At 37.4% G+C, this 18,133-nt stretch overlaps 1 protein-coding gene and 1 long non-coding RNA gene across 2 annotated transcripts in view; both read right to left on the bottom strand.

The window, feature by feature from the left end:
* Positions 1-18,133, bottom strand: part of LOC126764051 (xaa-Pro aminopeptidase ApepP) — a 141,191-nt gene that overhangs the window by 68,773 nt on the left and 54,285 nt on the right. The window contains exon 2 of the mRNA XM_050481790.1: positions 13,564-13,764. Coding sequence (XP_050337747.1) covers positions 13,564-13,764 — 201 coding nt within the window. The remainder of the gene's footprint in view (positions 1-13,563; positions 13,765-18,133) is intronic.
* Positions 12,224-13,260, bottom strand: LOC126764325 (uncharacterized). The gene is made up of 3 exons (XR_007667937.1): positions 12,797-13,260; positions 12,534-12,706; positions 12,224-12,467 (listed from the first exon to the last, which is right to left on the bottom strand). It is a non-coding gene; the product is annotated as an uncharacterized LOC126764325 (long non-coding RNA).

Genomic DNA, 18,133 nt, shown 5'->3' with positions numbered 1-18,133 from the left:
ACCGAGGACTTATTAATTTTGTTGGATTCTACTTTCTTGATGCGCCCGGTGGTACAGGGAAAACGTTTCTGATCTCTTTGATTCTTGCTACTATACGGTCATAGCAGAAAATTGCGCTGGCAATTGCTTCGTCAGGCATCGCTGCTACTCTACTTGATTGCGGCCGAACAGCACATTCTGCGTTGAAATTACCGTTGAACATACAAGTCGTTGAAACACCAACATGCAACATATCGAGGAATTCAACAATGGCAAAAGTTTTGCGAGGAGCTGGAATAGTTATATGGGATGAGTGCCCAATGGCTAACAAAAAGTCATTAGAAGCATTCAATAGAACAATGCAAGATTTACGCCAAAAGCAACAAATTTTTGGCGGAGCATTAGTCTTATTATCCGGCGATTTTCGGCAGACTTTGTCAGTCATTCCTCGATCAACTCCTGCCGACGAAATAAACGTACTTATGTTTAAAATCGTCAGTTTTGTGGAGACATGTTCAAAGGCTGACTCTTACCATCAACATGCGAGTCCAATTGCAAAATGATCGATCCGCAGCGGCGTTTTCGAAGCAGTTGTTGGACATTGGCGAAGGCCAAATACCAATCGATGATACTGGTTTGATCACATTGCCGAACGACTTTTGTACACTTTTACAATCCAAAGAAGAATTGATTGAAAGTGTATTTCCGAATATTGTTCAACACTATCAACGCCACGATTATTTAAGTGAACGCGCAATATTGGCACCGAAAAATGTACACGATAGCGTTTTAAATCAAGATGAAGTAGTGAATTATCCAACTGAATTCTTGAATTCTTTGGATCCCCCCGGTCTGCCACCGCATCGTTTGGTCCTGAAAGTCGGTTCACCCATTATACTTCTACGAAATCTGAAGCCACCGACTTTCTGTAATGGCACAAGACTTTCAGTCAAAAAATTGTGGCCAAATGATTGAAGCAACAATACTAAATGGCAAGGCAGCAGGTGAAGTTGTACTCTTACCACGCATTCCCATGATTCCAACGGACATGCCGTTTGAATTTAAGCGCTTGCAGTTCCCAGTAAGTCTTGCCTTTGCGATGACCATCAACAAATCGCAAGGGCAAACGTTTCAAGTGTGCGGCGTCAATTTGGAAGAACCGTGCTTCTCCCACGGCCAATTGTTCGTCGCATGCTCGAGAGTGGGAACACCAAGGTGCTTATTCATTTACGCGCCAGGTGGAAAAACCAAAAATGTTGTATACCAATATGTTTTATAAATGTTTTATAAATAAGTAACAGTTTTACAACAATAAATAAAACACAAAGTAAAAACCCTTAAGAGTTTTAATCGATTTAGGTGTAGCGAAACGCACAGGGTAACAGCTAGTATTATCTAAACTACACTTGTAAAACTTATTACATAATAAAACTTTATTATAATTCAAATATTGTTTGATTTGCTTTGAAATCGATTATCCGGATTTTCGATTATACGGAATACCCCTGGTTTTATTTGATCCGGATAATCGGGATTCCTTAGTGTGCTTTAATAATAACGGAAATTTGGTGAAGCAAGACATTGTGTAGCGGAAAAATTTGTAATGGAAATATGGTAAAGCTAGTCATTGTGTAGTGGAAATATTTAAACGCAATTTTGGTGAAGCGAAAGAAATAGTGAAAGTGTGGAAACAGCAACAGCGCTGCTATTGTCAGCAAACAAGAGAAGCAGTGCAGTGAGAACAGCAGAAAAAAAAAGGAACGTGGAACGCAGAACGCAGAACAGATCAACATCAGTAGCAGACAGCCGTACAGCATAAGCTGAGTTCAGAAGCAAGAAAAATAAGAGTAACTTCGATTACTACCGAAGATTCCAAAACAGGAATAGGGTGCGAATCAAAGCAGCGAGCAAGCAGAGTGAAGAAGTAGCAGAATAAGCAAAGGCAAGGAAAAGAAGAGTAGCATCGATTACCAGCAAAGATTCCGGAAGAGGAATAGGGTACGAGTCAAAGCGGCGAGCAAGCAGAGTGAAGTGCTGAACACAATGACGGCGACAGACTGCAAACGACATCTATCAAATATTAAAATACACACGTTCTTATGGACACAGTTATTGTCACAGCTGCACGACTACACGACTGCAAGCCGACAGTTGTCGTTCTCGCTAACTTCAATATATCTTTATATTTGCCAACGGCAGTAGGACGACAGTAGAGTTGACAGTAGAGAAAGGGGGTAGAGTGGTGATGCCACTATATGCAAAATGTAATATTATTCAAAGCTCTAACAAATTGGCGTTATTTTACAAATAAAAGCATAAAATAGCTCTATTATATCATTTGTAATAACAATTGATAATTTAAAACAAATAGATTTACTTATTTACTTATTTTCTGCATAAAAAATTTCACTTTGAACAAAGTATTAAAATTTAATTGAAGTGAATTCTGTACATACAAAATGGACAACTGCGTTGTTTTGTGTACATGCCGGCCATTGTTATGTCGTTGCCTGCTTACAAATGTTCATGTAGTCGGCTTCACGACGCCATTTTCAGTTCACTGTCGTGCTGCTGCAGTCTGTCGCCGTCATTGTGTTCAGCACTTGCAGAAGTAGCAGAATAAGCAGAGGCAAGAAAAAGAAGAGTAGTATCGATTGCTAGCGAAGATTCCAGTAACTATCCAATTAGAAGAGTATAAAAAGTTGTACGGTTAATTTCCAATCGGTGATTCGGCTTTTAGAAGCTGCAGTAACGGCGATACATATTAGCACCGACTAAAAATTGTAAATGTATCGTAGCATATATGATTAAATACGTTTTTCGAATGGAAAAATTTAAAAATAAAATGTTAAGAAACCAATTTGCTATTAAATTTAAAAATTATAATTATATTGTATTATATATTATAAAAGATTTTCATTATAAGATTATTTGTAAAAGTTCATAACCCAACATGGATATCGAAACCTTTAAAGCTATGACGTTAGCGTTACTGAGAGAAAAGTGCTTAGAACTGGGACTGACAACGAACGGAAAGAAATCAGACTTGCAGACCCATCTGTTCCGACATTTTGGCCTGAGTGATGCCGAGTTTAGCGACGATGAATCGACTCACTAGACGTTAATCAGTGGGTAATTGAGTTTAAAGATAATGCGGCTACAGTAGGATGGAATAAATTACAAATGTTTATTTATGCAAAGCAACTCTTAAAGGGTGCAGCTAAGTCGTTTATTTGGGGCGTAAGTGGTATACGCAATTGGTCGTCTTTAAAAAAGATACTTGTTGAAGAGTTTGGGGTGAAACTATATTCAGCGGAAATACACAATAGTTTAAGAAATCGTCGTAAAAGAGTATCAGAATCGTTTCTTGATTATTTATACAGTTTAATTGAAATTGGTAAACCTATTAAAATCGATGACGAAAGTATTATCGAATATTTCGTGAATGGTATTTCAGATTCTAAAATAAATAAAGCCGTTTTAATCCAAGCCAGAACGATCAGTGAACTTAAGAATCAAATCATGATATACGAAAAAATTCGGTTGACTACATCAGCCTAAAGTTTTTCAGAATCAATCTGATTTTAGGCGTTCAGATGTCAAAGTAGATAGTAACCCAGAGGAAAACAAGAAATGTTTCAAGTGTGGTGAAGGGACACGTTTTGCAAAAAATTGTCCGGGAAAGCAGTACCGTTGTTACAAGTGTAATAAAATAGGTTATCGTTCTTTCGAATGTACAGGTAATAATTTACCAAACAGTGCAATTATAAAAGATATAGGTGGGTTAATATTTAAGAACATTCAACAAAATGGTATTACTTTTTCCGCGTTAATTGATACTGGAAGTGATCTTTGTATTATGCGTTATGATGCCCTAATGCAACTTGATCAGCATATTCAGTTAAGTAACGACAAAGTTTAGTAGGATTAAAGGATAGTGCTATTATAACACTAGGAAGTTTCGATATAGATAAAATAAAGATGAATATCAACCTCCATGTAGTTAAAGAAAAGGATTTGCGATATGCTGCTATAATAGGTAATAGTGTATTCTTTCATGTGCCAGTTTCACGCGAGTCTTAAAAGTTTACATAATTTGTTATCCACCATGGTCAATATGAGTTTTTATACGTTCCGTTTGGCATTTCGAGTTCTCCTACAGTTTTTTTCGATTCGTTAGTTCAGTTTTCAGAGATTTAATACAGAATGGTACTATTATCGTGTATATGGATGATACTATTGTGCCTGCAAAAGATGAGGAGACTAATATTAAGAAACTTGAGCTTGTGTTAAAACACGCATCGGAATATGGTTTACGAATACGTTGGGATAAATGCCAGTTTTTAAAGAAAAAAGTGTCGTTCTTGGGATATCTAGTAGAAGAGGGAACTATAAAGCCTTCAGAGGAGAAAATACGAGCGGTGTCAAACTTTCCAATCCCTAATAATGTGAAGTCGGTTCAACGTTTTTTGGGATTAACTTCATATTTTCGAAGATTTGTGGCGGATTACGCATCAAAAGCTAGGCCGCTTGCGGACTTGTTGCGGAAGAGCGTTAGGTTTAAAATGGGTGACGAAGAGCTTTTGGCAGTCGAACAACTAAAATTAGCTTTGACAAGTGCGCCAGTACTTAAACTATACGATCCGCAGGCGGGGTTTACTACCGAGCACTGATCCGGAACAAAAATGAGACACGTAGATGCTTTGAGTCGAATTTCTTGCTTAATGATAGAGGACTCCATAAGACACCAGTTAAAAGTAGCTCAATTAAGTGACGAGTGGGTAAAAGCAATCCGCAAAGTACTTGAGAAGGAAGATTATATGGACTTTCTCGTGAAATGTGATTTATTGTACAAAGACCCAGTATTAGAATTGCTAGTAGTACCATCAGGATTATCTGGAAAAAGAATTCTTTATTCCAAATTTGCGTTCCAAGGTGGAGAGAGTGATTAAAAATTGCGTTGAGTGTATTATCTTGTGAAAGAAAAATGGGTAAAAAGGAAGGGTTTCTTTCACCAATGGATAAAGAAAACACACCTTTAGCAACTTTTCACATTGACCATGTATGACCGATGGAATTAACCACAAAAAAATACAAACATACATATATTAGTTGTTGTCGACAGTTTCTCGAAGTTTGTTTGGTTATTCCTGGTTCCTGATTATATGTAGTATATTTGGTAACCCGAGGAGAATAATTTCAGACAGGGGAACTACATTCACGTCAGAAGGGATGCAGAGTATTGCAAAGGAAATGGCAATTGCCTCTTAGTTATAGCAACAGGCGTACCGAGAGAGAATGGACAAGTCGAACGTATCCATAAAATTGTAGCTCCTATGCCAGCGAAATTATCACAATAAAATCCACCTCAATGGTATAAGTTCGTAGGACGTGTTCAGCAAATTATTAATAATACACCCCCCCTAGAAGCACAAATATCACTCCGTTTAAAATTTTGAAGGGACTAGATATGCGCAGTACTGATGATTTCGAATTAAGAGAGTTAGTACGAAATGAGACGGGAGAAGAAATTGATAGAGAAAGAGATAGTTTGAGAAAAAAGCACAGAATAACATTCAGAAACTGCAACAAGAAATTTGTAAGAACTATAATTCTAAGAGAAGACCTGAAATTCAATATAAAATAAATGACCTAGTCGCAATTAAGAGAACTCAATTCGGACCAGGGTTAAAGTTGAAACCTGAATTTTTTGGTCCCTTTAAGGTGACTGCTACGCTTTAATGAAAAAATGATGTGATTCATTCGGGGCGAATGAACCATCAGGACGGCCGAATGTGGGATCAGTAGACTCGAGCGTACGATCAACAAGATCTCGTACGAACAAAACGCGACCGTACCAAATATAGCAACCGTACCAAATACAAAATTAACAACTCTGACTCGAACTAGATAGCCAACCCGCGGACGCTGACAGGTCACACTTGGGTTGTGAATTTAGCAGCGTGCGGTTGTGCCTTTTGCTGTGAATACCAATACATCTACTTGTGTCTTTCGGTTTGAATATATTTACATATTTGTGTCTTAGAACACCTACAATACGATTACTTGTGTCTTTTGCTTTAAACATTTAATTGAAAAATAACTACAGTGTGTAATTTTGGATTTAAACTATTAAACTTTTCGCTTACTAAAAGAAAACTTAGCTTAGAAGCAAATAACAAGTTTCTCAGTTAAACAACGAATGTTTAAGTGGCTGGTGTAATTATATTTGAAATAAACGTTTAAAAAGAAAAAGTACGTGTTTTAATAACATTTAACCCGTATTTCTTCATTATTTCCACTCATTCTTGAAAAGCCGTAACCTTTTTCAACTTCCCCGAACTAAATTATTTTTGGTTAAATGAAGCTTAACCTCACCTTTCCAACACTATATGGTACGACACAATGTGATTGATAGCACTGGAGACATACGACTACAATGACAATTATTGACCAAATACAAAAATACTGATCGCCATTCACCTGAGAGTGGCCAGAAATGATTATTTTACATATGGCACAAGCAGCTCTCGACTTCCGGTTCTAGATCAAGTATCCTCATCGGTTTAAAAGTGACCTAAAGTGAGAAGGCAAAATATCCTCTCCGCAGGGTTGTGCGCTTCGGGAAAATACGCCCAAAATGAAAAAGTTTTAAACAGCCTCGGATGAGAGACCCCTTTTTGATGATGACCATGGCAAACAAATGAAGGATTGCGATTTAATCACCTAGAATGTCCGCTCTCTTAAATGGGAAGGTGCCACTGCCCAGCTGGTTGATGTCCTCGTGAAAATATAGGCTGACATCACCTCCGAATGATGCGAAAGACGGGACAAGGAGTGAGTAGGTCCTTGTAGCATTTACTACAGTGGCCATATAAAGGAGCGCAAGTGTGTGGGATTCGTGGTGGGAGAGAGACTCCGTCGCCGAGTACTGTCATTCATTGCGGTGGAAGAACGTCTAGCCACAATCTGCATCAAAGCGAAGTTCTTCAACACATCGCTGATTTACGCCCATGCCCCGACGGAAGAGAAGGACGATGTTGACCAAAGATGCCTTCTATGAGCGCTTGGAGCGCACGTATGATAGCTCCACGATGTTAAAATCGTGCTTGGTGACTTTAACGCCTGGGTGGGTAAGGAAGACATCTTTGGTAAATTCAGCCACCACGAGGGAACATCTCCAAATGGGTTGAGGCTGATCGACTTCGCCGGGGACGGAAATATGGTTATCTGTAGTATTAGATTTCAGCATAGAAAAATTCATCAAGCTACCTGGCTATCTCCAGATCGAAGAGCGGAATAGATAGACGGAAGACACGCCTCCAGTGTTTTAGACGTGCGTACGCTCTGAGGTCTTAACATCGACTCGGACCACTATCTTGTTGCTGCCAAGATTCGCACCCGCCTCTGGTTCGACGTCGAGAAGCTGCAATCACACCATACAGCAGAACGATTTTCTACTCGGTTTGCATTCCTGCTCTCTGAGAGCACTCATCAAAACATCGGTATAAGGGAATTGTGGGACGGCATTTCAAGTTCCTTACGTATAGCCGCAACCAAAACTTTTAGTTTTCAGAAAAAGCAAAAGAACAGCCGGTACGACGAGGAGTGCCGTGTCGCAGTGGAGAAAAAACAGACTGCCTCCTTACGCCAGGAAAAGGCAAACCCTATTCCCCAATCGATGACGATAGATCATACGTTCCTTACCCGACCATGATATTGATATCATTGGCTTCAACACCCGCGCCGTTAGTTAAGCTTTCTCCTGAATTGATAAGGCAGCAAAACAAATGGGTCAGTCGTGAACGAGAGCTAGACAAAATATCTCATATCATCAAACACGTCACTGTTGACAGTCATAACTCCGAAATCGTAGATAATTTCGTCTATCTTGGAACCAGCTTCAACACCAACAACTACGTCAACCTCGAAATCCAACGTAGAATATCTCTTGCCAACAGGTGCTACTTCGGACTAAGAAGGCAATTGAGAAGTAAAGTCCTCTATCGACAAACAAAAACAAAACTCTATAAGTCACTCTTTATTCCCGTCTTGCTCTATAGTGCAGTGGCATGGACGATGATAGCAACTAATGAGTCGGCGTTACGAGTTTTCAAGGGAAAAGTTCTGCGAACGATTTATAGTCCTTTGCGCGTTGGCTACGGCGAATATCTCATTCGATGGAACGATGAGCTGTATGAGATATACGACGACATTGACATAGTTCAACGAATTCGGGAAACACTCCAGAATTGGCGAAAACACTCAAACTTTGAAAGTATTCGACGCAATACCCGCCGGGGAAGCAGAGGAATACTCTTCCTCTGCTTCCCCGCCGGGTATTGCGTCGAATACTTTCAAAGTTCACTCCACTGGGCCAATCAAAATCCGTGATCATCGGTAATTCCACCGAAACTGTGTGTGAATTCATCAAAAATCAGCCGAAATCATCATTGAAATTCATGGAAATGAAATTAAACATCTCTCAAATATCGATTTATTGCATTTTGACCGAACATTTGGGCTTACGAAAGCAGTGTGCACGGTTTGTTCCGCACAAATTGACTGACGACCAAAAATTGCTCAGCTGTGACCGATTATTTGACCATAATCACATTTTAACCATTAACCACTCCCCGTATTCACCTGATATGGCACGTGCGACTTCTTCCTTTTCGGAAAAATGCATTTGCCCATAAAAGGGAAGCGTTATGCAGACGTAGAAGCCATTTAAAAGGCTTGCACCGGCATACTGGCGGCCATACCGGCCAACGAGCTAAAACACTCGTTCCCCATGCTTTTGGACCATGCAAAAAGCTGTATTGAAGCAGAATGAGACTATTTTGAATAAAATAAATTGATTTTGCCGAAAAGACCATCTGTCTTTTTTTTAAGTCCTGTTTACTTTGGAATGCACCTTGTAGACTCTATGTTAGTAACCGCTCAGATGGAAAGGCACATAGTGGAACAGCAGTGTTGGTTAGAAAACGATTAAACAACCACGCATTAGAATCTCATGCTACAGCGCAGTCACAAGCTACAACAATATCTATAAAAAAATCGCTGCGGGGTCTTAAACTTGAAGGCTATATACTGCCCACCTCAGTTTAAAATTACAGACAACCAATTTAAAGACTTTTTTGGATCACTTTGTCATAGATTTCTAGCGGGTGGAGATTACAATGCAAATCACATGTATTGGGGCTCACGAATAATTAATCCCAAAGGACGACAGCTGTATCGTACTATTATAAATAGGCACAATAAGCTGGACATAATATCTCCTGGTAAGCCGACATATTGGCTTAGTTTCGTAACAAAATACCAAATTTAATTGAGTTTGCTATAATCAAAAATATAGATAAATCGCACACAACAGCTGATACATGTACTGATTTATCTTCAGATCACTCTCCTCTACTAATAAAGTTATGTGAACAACCCATATTCGTCAGTCCAAAAGTGAGTTTAACATCTTATAAAACGAACTGGCTAAAATAAAAAAAATACTTCAGTAGCCACATTAATATTGAGTGCAAAGTAAATATAGGAAGAGATATTGACGAAAGCATAGGAGAACTCAATGATACATATAATAACTAGCGCAGCTGTCTTAGCAACACTGAACAAACACTATAAGCCGCTTATTCCCAGAAAAATCACTAATAGAGAAATAGAAACGCTTGTAAATGAAAAAAGGCGTGCAAGATGTGAATGGCAGATAAATTGCTCCCCTTCCACTCAGCTTCATTTAAAATCATCTGTACATACATATGTAAGTTAAAAAAAAAACCCTTCACGTGAGGAAGAATTCAACACTGGTTACAGGTTATCTTGATAGATAAACCTGGGAAGGACTTAACACAGCCGTCTTCATACAGACCAATCAGACTTCTACCCTATCTTTCTACAATATTTGAAAAAATATGACTGCAAGGGCCAGATTGAAATTAAACCAAAAATATATGTAAACGGAGGGATTTGTTGCTAATAAAAAGCTTAAAGCAATGAAAATCAAAGAAAATACGAAATTTATCGTTTATTAATTGAGAACTTACAATCTTAATTCACCTTATTAAGTATTGAAAGATCAAAAGTCAATTGTTTTAATATACCATAAAATTTTAAAAAAGAATTTAAGTAGTTTCGCCATATATTAAAAGTCCAATATATAATAATTTGCAATCGTAATAAATGTTGGGTGTTTTAATTTAAATGCTCAAAAATTCGTATTTTGTTCGATCTGACCACAATGGTCAGATTATAACAATGGAAAATGTTATAAAAAACGCTTATTTTGAGGCGCTCTCACACTGGATACATGTATTAACTTCAACTTTTTCGGATGACACAGCTTTAGTACGCCGTAACAATTGCCACATTTTAGCATCAAGAATATTAGCGGAGCATTTAAGTTCTGTCAAAGAATGGCATATAACGTTTTCGCTAAGACCAAAAAAGGGTCCGGCAGTAAAAATTAACAATATTTTAGAACCCTGAGCGAACGAAGTAACATATCTGGGTACTCACCTAGGCTCACGTGAAGAAAGCACATCTTTAGTAAAATAACATGTATGAAGATTAGAGCTGCAAATTTAAATTGGCTTTTATATAATGCGGCCATAAAGCCGATTTGGATGTATGGCATTCAACTGTGGGGTACGACCTGTGCAACTAATAGGTTCCTATCGAAAATGCTTAGAACAATCACGTGTTCACCATGGTACATGCATGAAAATATCCATAAGGACCTTGGTATTCCTACATATGGTAAAGAAAGTAGTAGAAGATAGCAGAATTAAATATACATCTAAACTCCAAGATCACCCAAACCCTTTGGCTTTGGCACATACCTACAATCAAACACGTCTTAAAAGATATGCCTGCGAACTAAAGAGCAACGTATCACCAAAACAACTCAATCACTTGCTTGATCTTGTCTATTTTTTTAAATAGATTTAAGATTTTATAACTTATTGTTAGGCTTTAAAAAAATCATATCCAATAAATAAAATAATATTGAAAACAAAACAATAATAATAATAAAGCGGATTTCGATTATTAATATTTGTTTCTGTTCTCTAATCTTCAAATATAAAAGGCAACCCTTGTATAAGGGTAGCGACGGCAACATTGTTGTTTTTTGAAAATTAATAGAAAAACTTGGCACACCTAAAAGTTGAAAAAATCCTGATTCGAAACATGGGTTCCAAAATCTATGTACGTGTCTCTAGTAAGGGGAATGTTAAAGAGGGCTACATTGAAAGTCGTGGACAAGTGGATCTTCTACTACAACCATAACCACACTCCATAGGTTTGAATGAGGATAGTAATACTACTCAACATAACCAAGAAACCCTATTGGCTACCGCTACCTAGTGCTGACTGGGATCTCGGTCTTCACAATGAGGCTAAGGTGGTCAAAGACTGTGGCTTCTAATTATCTCCCTACAGACTTAAAAGCGGATGACCGCCAAAGAAAAAGTTAGAAAAATAATTAGGCGCTGAACTAACACCTCTGAATTGAAATCTGAAGGGTGAGGTTGATGAGGCTGCTCTCGGCCTACAAAGAACCTCTCACGCTGCTACAAAAAAGATTTAAAGTCAAATTTTTTTCCGATACAATCTCGCGACAACTTGGCAGTTAGGACATTTTAGACAACTGTTAAAAAAAGCACGGAGAAGCAGTGAACGACTGGCACTGTATAAGACAGTAAAGGCTAAAGGATATTGAATATAGTAAGAATATTCAACGATCACTTTCTGAATAGTCCTTCTCTTGCGGGAAATACACCTTGAAGGGCATATGGCAGATTGGGCAGCCGCTTAGGGTCTTCTAGTTAAGCATTGTACCAGCGCAGCTGCAGCGGCGCAAAGCTATGATTCTGGAGAGGTAGCAATTTGCAATAAATGGAACATCACTTTTTCAGTCTTCGTCTCTTCAATTAGATTGAGATTATAAGGACAGTAAACAACCAAAGCTATCTTGGATTTATAAGGTTAAAATACTTTGGGAGTTCTTACAACTTTTGCTAAAGGTTATTGTATTCGAATCGGAAGTTTTGAACCCACGATATCAAATTAAATCTTCTTTGAGATTCTTAATATAATCTTTCTTCTAATACCGCTAAAAAAAAGTAAAATCGGCAGAAAATGGGCCTTATGTGCATGTGTTCGTTAGAGGACTTGAAAAAACATCCGCTATTAGTCCGGAGTGCGGCGTTTTGACATATTCGTACCTTCTTCAAATGCGTCCTGCTACATCCCAGCGGCCATATTGGTGATGCGTAATTTACGAACGAAAGAGAGAAAGGTCGAGCTGTACCTTGGAGTTGATAATAGAGTTGTTAAATGTCGGAATGTTAGCTTCATTAGTAAAAATGTTGAGGTCCAGTATGTATTCCTTCATTAAATTACTAAATAATAACCATTACGTTATTAGTGCAGTGAAAGCTGATTCTGTAAGCTTCATTAAAGTTAACGAACGTCTGCAGAAATAAAGTCGAGGGTATAGGGAAACGGTCAAAATATGACAAAAATGTAAACAGACTTACAATTACCATAACGATGTATTGGGAATTTGGAGAACATGCTTTAAAAATGAGAATGCCTCATAACAATACTTGACGCAGCTGCGAACTTGAAGAGGCTCCTGTGTGAGTGACCAGTTCTATCACAAACCAGACATCAAACTCTTGGAATCCATCAGATACCAAACCTTGAATACCTATCATCAAGATATAAAGGTCTGACAGTAATGTTTCAAAATGGAGCATCTAGCGCTAATTGAACCCGAAGGGTCTAAAGTACTACTTACCTGGCTGGCTTTACTTTATATTATACCACCGCTACCGATGGTAATATTCCGCGAGCTATTACAAGTCCCCTTATTTCTGGGGGAGTTCACTGAGCAAAATTTGGATTTGTTAGGTGGTTACTACTTAGCAGCGCACCTACTTGTATGTTCGATAACATGTAACTATCGGGGGTATATATTCAATACTTAAAACCTCATTACCGGATAGCTAGGCCGTAACATTCTATGGTAGTATCCCTGCGGTCTTTGCGGCCTTGTCAAAATCGATGCAGTATGAAGGCAAGGCTGTCACCATTATTTCGCTCGCAATCTTTACGTAAGGCGTCGAAACAAATGCGATTTAGAACATCTGATCGGCTATTTAACTTGGTTTCTTAGACCACAGGTAACATGCTCTCATAAAATCAACTATCTCCTCCTTAATCTGGAGAACGTTGCAAATAAATTTTAAAATTTTGAACAAATATTTAAGAGTCTCTTTGGACGCGTGAAATCTATTAATAGCCTCAGGAAGATATAGAGCAGCCCTGCTAGTCGGAGTTGCTCTATATATTTATCAATCCAAATAGGGTTAGATCATCGAAATAAGACTTTAGCCACTTAAAATTCGGTTGAATTCCGAGAACATAGAAGTTGCTGGTATGGGAATTGACTTTTTTGTAATATAAGTATGTCTCTGGCAGGACATTTAATATTTAAGAAAGTCATATAAACTACCGGGCAATTTTAGATATAATACTAGCATCTATAAAAGAATAGCTACTTACATGCAATTTCATCCATAGCTGTTATCACCAACGCACAAGCCTTCCTGTCAGACATTTTATTTTTAACGTCTTTCCATTTATCTGCAACTGTTACCCCTGCGAATTTTTGTTTTAAGTACAGGATAGGATTTGACGTTCTGTTTGGTTGTTCTTTCCAAATAAGATCAACCAAATTTTCTTCAATAGGCAATAATGTGCAATCTAAAATATAATAAATTGATTTTTTAAAGTACTCGCTCGCCACTGAAAACATGGATTCAAACTTGTTGACTTATTACTTTAAGCTCTGAGTTCAAGTGAATGTCCCATTAAAATTAAATATAGTATTGGTTATTATAAAGTAGTACATATAAAGAACTTACTTGCGCCAAATCCATATATAATTTGAGTTATTTGTTAGTCGAGAGTATTTATGACATTTCTCGTATGTCTTATCTGTATTCTTTCTTGTTTATCAATTTAAAACTTGAAGGTAGTTGTATATTTATTGCGATAGCCGTGGAAAGTGAGATTTTTTTGATTAAAATGTCTAAAGTACGAAAACGTGGTTGTAATACATCGACTGATTCATTTTGTTATGTTTGTGGCTTGTATACACCTAAATCTCATGCCAGATTAATAACTAAAGTGACTGAATTAGCATATCTCAAGTATTTTGGTTTTCCTATAGTCAATCAAGATCGGAATTGGACTCCTCATATTTGTTGCCAGACTTGTATGTCAAACTTAAGATGATTAATGGAAATAGATCATCAATGCCCTTTGCTATTCCGATGATCTGGTGTGAGCCGACAAACCATGCTACCGATTGCAATTTTTGTATGACAAACGTATGTGGATTTTCAAAAAAAAATAAGCACAAAATTCGATATCCCGACATATTTTCAGCTAAACGACCCGTTCCTCATGGCGAAAATTTACCAATTCTCGTTTCACCATTGCCACAGGACTTAGATACAGAACTTAGACGTTGTGCTGTTGATGATGCTATAGAAGAGAATATTATATCCCGTAAAAGAAGCAAAGAGTCTCCTGTATATCAGATTTCCGAAGATGAAGAAGAAAAAAAACACATTTGATCGAACAGCCTGAACTTAATGATTTAGTGCGTGACCTTAACTTATCTAAACAACATGCAGAACTTTTAGCGTCAAGGTTACAGCAGTGGAATTTACTGGCCAAAGGTACAAAGGTGACCGCGTTTAGATACCGTAATGAAGAGTTTGCCTCTTTCTTTACATTATGTGATAAAATTTGCTTTTGTACTGATCCTGCAAGTGTTATGGAGAAGTTAGGCGATCAACATAATCCAGAAGAGTGGCGTTTATTCATAGACTCATCTAAGAAAAGTTTAAAAGCCGTTTTGCTACATAATGGCAACACTAAATCTTCAATTTCACTTTCCCGCGCTGTTGATGTGAAGGAAACTTATGAAAGTATGTCATTGATTTTGAATTGCACAAACTACAACACATACAAGTGGCAGATATGTGGTGATCTTAAATTCATAGGACTACTTCTTAGGCTTCAAGGGGGATTTACTAAATACTGCTGTTTTTTGTGTCTTTGGGACAGTAGAGCAACAGAAAAACATTACAAAATAAAAGATTGGCCTCAAAGAGGTGATTTCGTGCCGGGTGAAGCTAACATCAAGAATATACCTCTAGTTGACCCTCGTAAGGTTTTGCTGCCCCCTTTACACATAAAACTCGGATTGATGAAAAACTTTGTTAAAGCTTTAGATAAAAATAGCGATGCTTTCAAATACCTCAAAGAAGTTTTCCCGAAGTTAAGTGACGCCAAGCTAAAAGAAGGAATTATCATTGGACCCCAAATGCGAAAAATTCTGAAGGACAAGCAGTTTGAAGAGAAACTAAACCCCGTTCAACGTAAAGCCTGGATATCATTTAGAAGCACTGTCACGGATTTTTTGGGAAACAAAAAGTCTAACACGTATGAGAAACTAATCGACGAGTTGCTGGAAAACTACCAAAGAATGGGTTGCAGAATGTCACTAAAAATTCATTTTTTACATTCACATTTTTGATTATTGTTGGTTCCTAATGAGAGAAAGTAATAGAGAATACAAGAAAAAATCGCCATTTGCAAAAAGGAAATCTACAAAACAGGTTCAATAGTTATATGTAATTATTACACGATATAATAAACGTCTTACATAAAGTAAAAATTTTTTTTATTTTTAAATTTTATCAGTATATTAGTCAACAGGGCATTTTTCAAATATTTCTTCAAAGAGATTTTTTTTTTGATGTAACTGGAAAACTGTACGTGATGTTTTTTTTTTTACCTTCTAATTCAAACTTAGGAACCTTCAAAGATAACGATGCACGCATAGCCAAGACAGTTGCATTTTTTCGCTTTTTATTTGTAGACTTGTGTTATTAAGGAAAAACACAATAAACAACTAGAAGAATTGTAGATAAATCGAGTATTAAAACAACCAATAGTTCCAACACAGTTACTTAAATTATCATAAAGCAAGTTAAGGAGCCACTCAGATCTTCTGAGTTGTGCAGGTTTCAACTTTATTCGTAAGGATCGCGGCGATGTTGAGCTCGACATATTTAATATAAACAGTTACAAGTTGCTCTATTGGATATTACGTAAACCTAAGTGCATTACTTCGAGGTGAAAACCGTGTATTACTATGCGACTTTAACGCGCATTATGATCTTTGTAATTCCTGGCTGTCTGGTGGGGGTGAAGCTGGCGGAACAGATAGGCGATTCGACAAGTGTGTCAGCTTCACAGTATTTGCCGAGAACGCATTCACCGCACTACCCGTTCCCACAGACGTAATTATTAACGGACGTCAATTTCGCAAAGTGATCGCATCTGCTAACGCTAAAGAATCGCGGACCTCCGCCCCAATTTCCAAGCCGAAGCAGCTGTTCTACCAAAGGCCTAGGTCAAGTTTTCGTCCACTTTTATCCATTTTAGGCGAAAAGATTCACTGCTATCAATAAAACATGCTCTCTTATTTTCATTGAGATAACTCACATGTTGGCCGATATATGCGGTATAAATGATGGTATATGAGAGCGAAGCGAAGTATTGACTCGATTTAACCCATTTTTGACACATAGACATGTCAGGGAAGGATTGTCCCAGAATTTCTTTTATATATCTCACCCATTGACCGATATTTGTAGTAAAAATTAAACTATAGGTACTGGGTTTCATATATTCAGTACCTGGCGGCTTGAACAGTTTTTTTTTTTTGATGTGGGATCTGAGAAGAATGTCACGTATTACTAGAAACCGGTCCGGCGGGTCCCGAGATATGTGATTTTACCTAAAAGTGTGCGCTTTCATGCTCAGAGTCCAGTTTTTACCTCTTCTACTATTAAGTCTTCTCATACCACTCCTATTTATCGTAGTAGTGTTAGTTTTAGTAGTTGTTAACAGCACCGTTGCATGGGGAGTAGACGACATTATCTTTCGATTTCATTCATTTTGATATTGTCGATAGGGCTGCATAAAGATTTGTCTTGAGCAAATTTGGTTTTTGTAGCTTAAGTGGTTAGCAGATATTTACATTAAACCAATTAGAAGGTGTGACAACGCCCAGTTTTCCAAAAATGTTAGCCTACAGTAGCCCCTTGTTGTACTGCGATCCTCTATGTCAAATTACTCTTCTTTATCTTAATTTGGTGCTTAGTTATGCACTTTATAGGTTTTTCCTTAATGGCATTTTGATGGCGTGGAAGTGGTCCGATTACGCTCATTTGCAACTACCTCTGCGAATGGCAGACACAGACAAAGCTTGGACTAACATGCATTTGGTCGTCGACTCGCCTACCGAGATCAGCAACATACCGATCTACGTTATAACTAAAATTACACGCAAAATAATTAGGGATTTATACAAATACTCCACAAAGATGTAGATATTGATTCAATCCTTCGTAATTTAATAAAAATCTTTTATTTCATTCTAGACAAGTCTATTACCAAAATAGACCTGATGTTATCCAATACCATCGACCGCCGAAACGTCCGCCTTATTAAGAATTTATAAAAAGCCGCGGAGGCAATAGATTTTTTAATTGATACTGGATGGATCAAATAAGAATTACATAGTGGGGTATTCCATACCAAATTGACCACTTTTGAACCCGACCCCTTTCGATTTTGCTGAAACTTATCCATCCTTTTCTACCCTTTGAAAAACATTTTTGAGAATTTTTTCAAAATTTTTTGCCCAACTTCAAAAAAAGTTATGAATTTTTCAAAAAAAGCCTTTTTTATTTTCAAATAGCCATAACTTTTGAAGAAATTTACTTTTGGGGACCTTTTTTTTTCAAATTTTTGTTTTGGAATGAACTTTTCGAAAAATTTAACACGATCAATTATATAAAATAATTTTTAAAACGATTTTTTTTTTTTTATTTATTTAAGAAAAAATTGTCAAATTTTCAAAACTGAAAAAAATATAAAAACAAAATCGGCCCACTCCGGGGTTAGCAGGGATAGTTGTCAAAATAATTGAAGTTGTTTTTGAGGAAAAAAAACCAAAAATTGCGAACTTTCAAAAAATGGCGCACTT

Source organism: Bactrocera neohumeralis, unplaced genomic scaffold (assembly GCF_024586455.1).
Source record: "Bactrocera neohumeralis isolate Rockhampton unplaced genomic scaffold, APGP_CSIRO_Bneo_wtdbg2-racon-allhic-juicebox.fasta_v2 cluster09, whole genome shotgun sequence".
Classification (NCBI taxonomy): Eukaryota; Metazoa; Arthropoda; class Insecta; order Diptera; family Tephritidae; genus Bactrocera; species Bactrocera neohumeralis.
The sequence above is the reverse complement of the archived record's forward strand: the minus strand, read 5'-3'. Positions and strand labels throughout refer to the sequence as shown.